The 10744-nt window shown below is 41.4% G+C and overlaps 2 protein-coding genes across 3 annotated transcripts in view; both read right to left on the reverse strand.

Annotated features, from left to right (window-relative positions):
* LOC112464506 (fibroblast growth factor 18-like) overlaps positions 1-3341 on the reverse strand; it is a 131129-nt gene extending 127788 nt beyond the window's left edge. For both annotated transcript variants that reach the window (XM_025031574.1, XM_025031565.1), the window contains exon 1: positions 3132-3341. The gene's annotated coding sequence lies outside the window, so the exon portion shown is untranslated. The remainder of the gene's footprint in view (positions 1-3131) is intronic.
* Positions 3342-3900: 559 nt separating this feature from the next.
* On the reverse strand, positions 3901-10549 carry LOC112464685 (cleavage and polyadenylation specificity factor subunit 6-like; the record flags this gene model as incomplete). The annotated part of the gene is made up of 2 exons (XM_025031825.1): positions 3901-10032; positions 10420-10549. Coding segments are annotated over 2 exons (927 nt in total), but the record flags the coding sequence as incomplete, so codon positions are not given.
* Positions 10550-10744: the final 195 nt, after the last annotated feature.

The raw sequence follows: 10744 nt of genomic DNA on the forward strand, positions 1-10744 counted from the left end.
AAAAAGTATACTGGTCGTTATTGTACATGTATTGCATATGTATATAGATACATACATATTGTATAGTGCGTATTTGCTGAATAAAATGTTTCATACGTTTCACGTTACTAAGCAAACAACAACAGTATCATCGATATTCATTAGCGCCGCCTTAATTAAACGTCACAAACATTATTGTGCAATCGTACGTAGGTCACTCTCGGTATTACTATCGCAAATTCCAGTGCGCCGCAAGTTCAAAGTTCCGCGACAACGGAGATTCCCCGGCATTAATTCCCGCTGCCTTTGTCACGACACCTCGTACCGATATTCCCGAATCGCTAATCATCGGGCCTGTTTCGCGGTTTCGTCGGCAACGAATAGCCATGGTTATTCGGAATGGGGTGGAACGAAGAGCCAGCCGACGGGAAAGACCAGGTCGAAGGAGGAGCGGAGAGAGATGGAGGGGACGGGTTGTCATAAATTTAAGCAACAATTAACATTCAGAGTTAAGGCCTGTGGGAAAGGGCCATTAGCCACACGTATCTGTAACGCCGTGAGCGAGCGGAGAGAGAGATAGAAGCGCCGTCCGACACGAGGAGTCCGTTTAAGCCGTCGCGAAAAGGATTCACGCGCCGCGTGAGAGCAGGCCGCGCCGCGCCGCGCCGCGCCGCGCGATGCGAATAGGATGGGGAACGAGGAAAAATGAAAAGGAGCGCGATGCATCGTGCCGGGGTCGCAGGTTAAACTGTTCTCTCAACGGCATGCCTGATTTATTAATCATCCAGTGCCGCAGGCTACCTACGTTATTATCCTCTCTCGCCTGCCACTTCGTTTCTCTTTCCTCGAATGGGAGCTGTCCGCTGATCTTTAGTCCGCCGCTCCTGTCACCGATCGGGATCGGTTATTACGTCTACTATAACGTATTACGTATTGCATTCCACGAGAATTGCCACGTTCCTGACTGACGTGTAATTGGTAGCCGATTATAGCTTCAGATAAGCTAACTTTATGCACGAATATTATAATTTCCGAGTAAAAAAGAACGATGCTAAAATCAACGATGCTGCGCGGTCGTAAGCGAAATTATCCAAATATCCAATAGCGGTTCATAAATTATAGACATAGTACTCAAATAAATTGAGCGGTCTCTAGGATTCTTACATGAGCACTTTCAGCAGACACCTCCGCATTTCGACGACGGAAAACGAATCCGTCATCCGCTTCAGTCGCTGCCTCCAGATATACCGCGTATCGATTATCGGATCGATGCTGGCGCGACGAATTCCGTATATATTGATGATGCGAGATATTAAATTCGGAAACGGAACCGACAGTGTTGGTCGGGGTGGTAGAAGGGTCTCCTTCGTCGACAGAGAGAGAGAGCTCCCTAATAGAGACGTCGATAACAGTTCCGGCCGTTAATGCGGCGTTCTACGCGTGTGCGCGGCGTATCTCGTTGCCATCGGCCGCTACTCTTTTCGCGCAAAGGAATTTATTTCAATTACGAGCTCGGCCGGCTCTGCTGCTCGTTTCGACAGATCTGATATCGATACACGAATCAGCGGGACGAACCCTGCAACACGTCCCTTTCACAACCCGTGCTATCTCCTTTCATTATTTCTTGGAATATAGCTCTATTCCATTCAAAAAAATTAGAATTTACATCTTTATATTATTTGCGAAAGTAAAGTACAAAATTTGGCAAGAAGCAAAATCAACACTTCTAATTTACTCTAACGTAAAATAAGTTCCATGAGTATCAAGATTAGTTTCGAAGTAATCTTTATCGAATCGTGACTTTCAAACACTAGGCGGAAATCGATTGGATACGAGCTATGGCGCCCTACGACGGCGTTAAAGGATTAATCTGTTGAGCGTGGAGTGACGGACATCAATTTATGGTGTTCGCCGCAACATTTGGTTTAGCGAATTTGTAATACAGCATCGATCGTGTACATGAATGTAAATATATTGAGTGATACCAAGTTAAAACGTTCTTACAATCTATAATACGTTAATTGATCAAAAATTCTTCATTAATTTTTATAATAACTACACTAAAAATTTATCATGGTAAATCAAGTCCATAAAGATCATTCTGCTGATCTTTCACGAACATATGGAGGGGTAAAAACCAGAGTGGTGTAAGTCAAATTTTCTTAAATATTTTCTCATGTGCATAGATGCAATTTCTACAATATATAAATTGCATCTAAACACACGAAAAAAAATTTAAAAAAATTTGACTTACATCACTCTGATTTTTACCCCTCCATACATATGTATACATATATCTATTCTGAATATCGTACAAATTGTAACCGCGTAAAGATGCCGTGCACAAACGCGAGGAGCTTTCTTCGTAGCCCTTTTAAGGCTACACCTACGACTACAGAAAGACAAGATGTTCTCCTGGTTCTTTCTCTTTTTTCCCCTCTCCTTCCACACACCGACACCACCATCGGGCAATGCATCACCGTTCTTTGTGTAATGCTACACCGTACGCGTTTATCCGAGCCTACCCGCACGATAAACATCGCACCGTTATCGATATCTGTCCATATCGATCAAAGGGCTCGGGGATAATAAGGCCGTCCAACAATGTCGTGGGAGGCGGACATCGGGACCATCGGAGACAATGTCGCCTCTCCCGATCACAATTGCGACTATCGCTTTCTCGTATTTACGGCACGCGAGACACGCACCTTCTCGATCGTCCTCACTAAGGTAAGATAGACGAATATTTATTGCCGTGGTTCATGAATAGAAGTTCGTTTGCGCGGCAGGTATAACACTACGTTAGCTCCGTGTTCTCGCCGGATAACGGTATCTCAAATTGGAAATGATAACTGTGTCACGATTATTATCGTACTACATATGCTACTGTTACTGAAGTCGTCGCAGCTTGATTGCCATTTAACATTAATAATGCATTAATTGGCAGTAACATATCAAAATGAATATATTTTCTTACTTACTTTCTTAATAGTGTTTTCAAGATGTACAAAAAAAGTATGTACGTTTAATATAAACTTTCCTAAGATTTAACACGTAAAACTATTACATTTTATCGTCCATTTTGTTTTAAATATATAACAATATACCTTCAAATATTTGAATACGACGGACAAAGCAGGTCAGGCACTTACCAGATGGAAAATCTCCTCTTCAGAACTGATGCGGCCGTGAAAATATTCCGTCTGCCGTGCGCCACTGATTAAGTTCACCGGATTCCTAGAGGATTTAATTTCCGCGAACGACGCACTTCGTGCGTGAACTTCGTGCCTGTACCACGTACGCGTCCTACGTATATCCAAATGTCCACGGTGCCTCGTAAGCGGTGAAACCCGAGCGCGCGACGACCCGCGCGCGAGATCGAAATGTCTTTCGTATGCACGACGAAATGTATCGGCGATATCTGTATTCGCGCGGTATCCGCCCATTGCTGCGGCTCGCTAAGGCCCCCATATGGCGCGCCGACTCGCCGACGGCGCACTGTTTGCGCTGTTAATAACGCGCGTTAATCGCTAATTACACAGCGTCTTAATTATCGGCTCGTTGTCCGAGACGGGCGTATAAATAGCCGCCACGGGAAGCCGCTGGGCGTATTGACGTACGACGATTCTGTCTATCGACACCGAGCGTGACCGCGACATTGCCATTGTTAGACTGTTATCGTTGATGAATATTTTATTAACGTCTAAATTTCATGGTTTATGATCGATCTTATACGTTAATAAATGTATTAGCATCTTAATTACATATTACATAATCGATGTGTACTTTGCTCGTCAGTGTATTTCCTTATCAAATATCTAATAGAAAATGTGACATTTATAACTCTCACGATTGAGAAACGATATTCTATTAATATGACGTTTTCTTCGTGCAGATTATACGTAAAATTGAGTACAAAAGTTAAATAAATCTCCCTCTTTTATTACAATGTTGCATTGAACAGACAAATATATATTACATCTGTAGATGTAGGGGTACGCATTTTTAAACAATACCTTAAATTATATCAAACTACGACACGATATTTTCGAATGTAATTGCTATAAAAATAATCATATTATTTATCATTTTTCTTTTCGACGTTTCTCGAGGATATCTATCACCTCTGGTATCGATACCTCCGTGATAACTTTGTAAAATCGATACAAAGAAGTAAAATGTTCGTATCTATTTACAAATAGTCATCCCTGATCAGAACAATTGCAAGCCGTCGAAGCTGGGATTGTAAACACGGCTACAGATTGGATAGACGAATGCGGCGCCAACGCGCGCGTAACGCTGACGCAACATGTAAAGGGGGAACAAACGAGATAGATATGTCTCTCGCGCAAAACCCGCCAACAGCGTATCAAGTCGAATTTATCGAAAAGCATAGACAGATTTTTTTATTCAAATGAAATTAGAATCGAAAAACACACGGCTATAAATATACAATCATATATATATATATATATGAACAGTTTTAAATAACACACAACGTCACCGAAAGTAGAAAAGCATAAACTTAAAACAAATTTATAAATAACTTACATCTCGTTTGTTTAAAACTGATATTATATACTTGCCGTATGTCGCGTAAATAATAAATATCATTAAACTTAAATAACAACTCGAGCTGAAACGGGAACCAAGAGGAATTCAGGCGATGCTGAGAAGGCCGAAACTCAGGAAGGCAAGAGAGGAGCCCGCGGACCGGCTCCGAGTGAGCCGATGTGAGACGAAAATAAAAACCAAAATAAACGAAATCGAAAAAGAGGAGAACGTGGAAGAGGGCTAAAGGGAAGGAGGGAGCGCGGGCTCGCAAAATCGCCGTGGCCGAGGGCCCCGAGGTGGACGACGCGCAGGGCAATAAATATCGTGCGATTAGATCTCCGATGCCGCCGCTGTTGGGGTTGGTTACGAACGGAGGGAGCAACTATTAATCACTCCATGTTAATCAAGCCGGCCGCTAAGTAGGCCGCGCCGCGGCATTAAAGTGCACTGCCACGCAACGTTATTGGCGTGCCAACGAGAGAGAGACGCGCATACATACGCGTAGTACATAGGCCGGAGGATACACAGAATAGAGGATCTACGAAATAGAGAAGAGACACGGAGAGAGAGAAAGAGAGAGAGAGAGTGAGAGAAGCTAGATCGCTCGAACCACGTGTGTGGTTAGCTTTTAGCCTTCTATTCGACTCCCCGAAGTCCCTACCCTAAAAGATCTATACCTACCGCAGAGCACGCGCGCGTTCCTTTTGATTTTTGAGGAATTAATCGGGACTAATTGCCACGTCGGACGAAAGGGAACTCGCTGTCGATCCCTCCGTCAGTGAATTATAGCATTCAATCTGTGCAAAAAATAGGTGAATTAAAGGAGATTCATAGCGATTTATTCTGCGAAATTGTGAACCTTGCTATCTAAAAACGGAAAGTTGATTTAGATTTTGACACTTTTCCATATTCCTTTTTATTTACTTGATTTCGATAACTAAGAAATAAAAAATATACTTCGTTTTCATAAAAATACATATTAAGATATTATTCATCCTTATACATGTATGAAATTTAGCTATATTTATTGAAGTAATCTATTGGCTAAGCGTAAATATATATAAAACAACGTTAAAAATTTTTTTTTAAATCAACCAAAAATCAAAAATTAATCTTGCAGAAATATTTTGCACTATTTCTTCCTTTAAACTCATCTATTTTTTCTAACGATTGTCTCAGTCTGCAATTTATTATTGATGCGCATACGAATCAGGTAATAGTGCGCATACGGATTAGATAAGCATACGAATTATCTGATTTGTGATCTGTGTTTCTGATAGATCGCACCTCAAAGAAATGTAAAACGACTGATCGAAAGAGGAAACTGGACGTGAGGAAGAAGAAACAGCGAGATGACGCGAGGTCTTTATGGACTTGTTTGTCCCTCTGCGGGTTTTTACGAATTATTTGAAAAGTTCCGTCGAAACGCACCCGAAAGATCGTTTCGGACAATCACGCAGTAGTTAGATCATGCAATCTTCTCGTTCGCAGTAACCCTGCACCGATTACGATCGTAATAATAGAAATTTCTGTCAATACCTAAAAAAAAAGTTATCGTTCCAACTCAGTACTTATTAACATCCATTTAAATCATAATCAATTGTACTGCGTTACACTTGAGTAAACATCTTTTTGCTCTATGCTCGAAAGTCCACGTATCAAAGATGGGATCTCATTATGCATTCATAAAACTCGAGGTAATAGCATATTGTTAGCATAATCAAAAAATTCAAAAAAATCTCACGTATATTTTGCGAATAATTACGACATAAGTAATAGTAATAAATAATTCAGAGTTCCTTTCAAATGTTGATTCGGACAAATTTGCGTGATATAACATGTTGTTCCCCTCAAGCCCCTCGATTTTTATTCAATTCCTATACCAATTCTCGATCGTCACGCATATCTTCTCTTCTGTTCAAAATAGAATTTATACAAACACCGATCAGTTTCCTGGTTAAAACCTCCGTTTCTGCTATCCCCCTCCGATCTGATCGACCAGCGTCCGGCGCAGTCCGAAACAAGGCGGGTAGTCGCGCGTGCAGCAGCGGTGCACGAAGGCGAGGTAGACGACGTTGTACAAAAGTAAATAAAGTCTCTCAAAAGACTGAGAAAATATGTCGATAAATCTAATGTCTAACTGAGAGATAGGTACGGGGGACCCCGGGGAAACAGTTGTCTCGCGCGCACGGTTGCGCCCAACGATCGCGATGGACGATTGTTTCCCATGGCGCCAGTAGCCCGCACCAGAAGTTACTTTCGGATTGTCTCCCGTGAGCCGGGAGTGTGGCGAGAAGGGCGACGATCTTTCCACCTCTGAGAAAGTTTTCGAATTCCTTCTATCCACGACGACCTCTTTTCTCGTCGTCGTCGTTCGTCGTCATCGTTCCCCTCCTCTCTTTTTCTCTTTCTCTATCTGTCTTCTTCTCTATTTCTCGGACATTTAGGTCCAAAGTGTGCCTGCGTTATGTCTAAGAGCATAACTTAGAACGCGATATTGATTTGACTATGATGAAAGCAAACGATTCACGCGCTGTATCTGATGTTCTATTATCTCCAGTGCAACCAAATACTTCACAGAAAAAAGTATGATTTTTATGACATTGTGTTATTAACAATTTCTTCTAATCTCTTCATATTTTAGCCTTGAATTTACACTATTAAATGTCTTATCTTTGCACTATGTAAGCATCATTTTTGACGAGTTAACGCATTAAAAGTTCAATTTTTTTTTATAGCCATAATACTCAGATATATCAAATGTATCTGATTTACTAAATTCAATTTTACAGTTAGGATTATTTATAATCTGAGAATTACATTTCTCAATCCACGTCAATTATAGCATATTACTACGTTTACGCGAGCGTTACTTCTGTAGTAACTTACGATAATTTACTCCGCGTAAACGAGTGAATTATCGTAAGTTACTACAGAATTAACGCTCGCGCAAACGTAGTATATGTCGTTCACTTGCTATCGATTTGTAGTATTGTTCGCCGAAATTTGCTACTCGTCATTACAAGCAGAGCAATGCTTATCTACCAGGCGAGAGGGAAGCAGCACGCCATATAAAACGCGCATACGAGCGCACTTAATTTATGCCCTTCCTATCACCAAGTCTCACTTTTAAGGCCGCCGGGTAAAGCCCCCGAGGCCCAAGGCGTTACTCGTGTGTGACGCGTGCAATTTCTCGTGGAATTATTCCATGTACGCCAACGGCAGTTCGTGATATATGGTCAGGCGCGCGAGAGACGTGTCCCTCCTACACGCGTGACCCTTTGACTCCGGTCCGAATATTGAATCACTTTAATATCTCGGAACGAGATACACGATGCACGACCAGCCGTGGCCCGCTCCGATCTTCCAGACGTACGTTCAATTACGTTCGCGCCACGCGCGTACCTGTCTACGTAATCTTATAGCATAGCAACGACAACGTCGAACTACCAAGCTACTTTACCATCGAGCATCCTCGTAAAACATTCGATCCCTGTGTTAGTATAGGAAGTAATTCCCCCCGAGAAGTAATTCCCCGAGAACAGATTTATAGCGATCAGAAAAGAATTGATTGCGTATCGGATATAATATAGAAGGATATAATAAGTCACATCGAAAGAAAAGTGTAAAACTCGCTCATAATTCAATATGACAAGAATGATATTACGTTGTATTAAAAAGAATAAAATTTAATATCTAATAGGTTTCCAGATTGGCGGAAATCCCGTACTGGTAACCTGCAATAATCAACAACTGCAGTTAGTTAACCAATATTGAGTCTTGCTAAAAGCATTGATTTCAGAATTGTATTTTCGCCTAGCCCATTCATGAAGATAATTGCGATTTCCCGATTGTAAATGAATAAAAAAAACTCTTAATTTGATTTTATAATAGTATATCTCTTATATCTCTTATATCTAAATGCACACATTTTATTTAAAATTGTACACAAAATCACTGTCCGCTCATTACTATCTATTTTGATTTTTAGTCATTAATCAGTTTTGAATATAATATTTGTCAATAGATTAAGTGTTTGCAATTCGTATAATGCTAAACACAACAATATTAAATGTTTAAACTGAAATTTTGTCAAATTAACGTCAAATTATAAGAAGTCACGTTAATGACGTGTTATACTCAATCTATAAATGATAGTATAAGAGTCATGGACAGTTCTGCCTTTAATCCTATTTTTATACATAATATTTCGCTTTTTCTGTTAAACAACATACAAACAACTATTTATTACATAAATACTCCCAAATGGCTTCTGTCGCACGTCAATCCCACGATATCATGTCTATGAATAACCTTAATAAAAATTCTACTATTACGTTTAAATAACGTAATAATAATTGTTTAATTACTAAAATAAAATTACGTGTACATAGACATAAGCTAAAAAAAAAATGGACATCGTGAGATTTCTGATATTATTTTCCATGAAGTTCGGTCATTAGTGTTGTGTTCAATATAAAATACATCAGTAAAATGTTTACGGGAGAGACAGAGAATGTGTTATTGATGTCCAAGTTCAAAAATTATCGTGTAAACTGTTAGGTATCTCTATACGTCACAGGACAGCGACTACAAGCACGAGATATCTTGGACACTGTGAACCTCTGCTTTAACTGCGATATGTCAAACGGAAAAAAAAATCTGGGTTTTAAGTATCATCGGATTCCTAACGAGTACATCGTCACTTGACTTGATTAAAGCGTCCTCTTGTTTGTCGTCGCGGTTGCGCGACAATCGTGGTCGTAAGCAGATTCTCCTCGAACGTGTCGACGGTAAAGTCCTGTTCCTTACGCGCTTTGGGTATGATTCTGCTGCTGGCCGGCCCGTTCCGCCTTAGGCGAATGTTCACCGCGCGCTCCATGATTCCATTTCTAAGCTGCTGCTTCTTCTGCGCTTGAAGCTGCTGCTTGATTGTTCTGGAAGGCGGAGGCGGTGGCGGTGGCATCTTCATCGGCGGTAACCGTGCGGCTGGGCTGGCTGGCAATCTCGGTAGACCCGCCATCCTCGGCGGGACTGGCATACGCGGCGGAAAACCGGGACGCGGGAAACCCCCTGGGCCGGGAAGCGGCGTCGGTGGCATCGCCTGGCGCATCGGCGGCGGTCCATACCTAAACGGCCTGGGTCCGTAGAGCGGCGGACTCATCGGCGGAATAGGCGGCATACCGGGCGGAGGTGGTGGCATCGGGCCGAATCCCGGCGGTGGACCCGCGATACCGAATCTCTGAGGCGAGTACGGCCCACCGTTCGCGAAACCTCGTCGCGACATCGGAAACTTCGGCGGCCCCATCGGTCGGCCTGCCGAGTTTTTCAACAGCGAACGCATCTTCGACGGAATCTTCCTAGACGTGGCTACGACGCCGATGGAATCCGGGGTCAGAACGACTTTACTCGTGTCGATCTTCTCACCGCGTTGGACCTCCTGCAACGCGGTGAGATAAATGTCGCGTTCGACGGGATATCCGCGTGCTTCCCCGAAAGCTGAATATAAACAGAGGAAGATCTCATTTGTCATTCACTAACCTATTTCAGGCCGACGTTTTGCATAGCGTGATAGATAGAAATTGGAGCGTCATGTTTTGCATGACGCGCAGAAAAAAAAGAACGATCTGACGGTCTGTGATCATGGCCTGCTATGTATACTGCTCTTTTGATAGATATAAAATGATATCTGCTCATAATCCACAAATAATTAATTCTTCATCCATTGATAAATAATTCCAAACATTTAGTAACAATTCGTTACAGTTGAGAAAGTAATATATAAAATTTTAATTACCTCATTTATTAAATTTAATAAAAATAAAATAGTTGAGAAAGCGACTTTCCTATAACATAACGAAAGCGTATGCTTTTAAAACAACGTACCTTTTAAGGAATCTTGAGTTTCCCAACCTAGCTGTTGAATGAGATATCTATAACAAAGTAACCGCGCTATAACCGTTTCTAACTCGTAACTATAGGTTTTCCTATAAACGGATATCCGAATATTCGATATTTAATTAAATAACAAATAAATGACAAATACGAATTATTTCTTGATACACTGTTAGCTACACAAGGCTAAACAAGTATCCAGATATTCGAGTAAGTAAAGCGAATATTTGGCAAGTATTTAAAATTTGGATAGCTGAAAACTCAAGCGCCGGCAATAAGAGCACTCGTTTTAACTGATTAAAAGCGGCAAAATTAC

This window comes from Temnothorax curvispinosus, unplaced genomic scaffold (assembly GCF_003070985.1).
Source record: "Temnothorax curvispinosus isolate PA1 unplaced genomic scaffold, ASM307098v1 QBEX01001498.1, whole genome shotgun sequence".
Lineage (NCBI taxonomy): Eukaryota > Metazoa > Arthropoda > Insecta > Hymenoptera > Formicidae > Temnothorax > Temnothorax curvispinosus.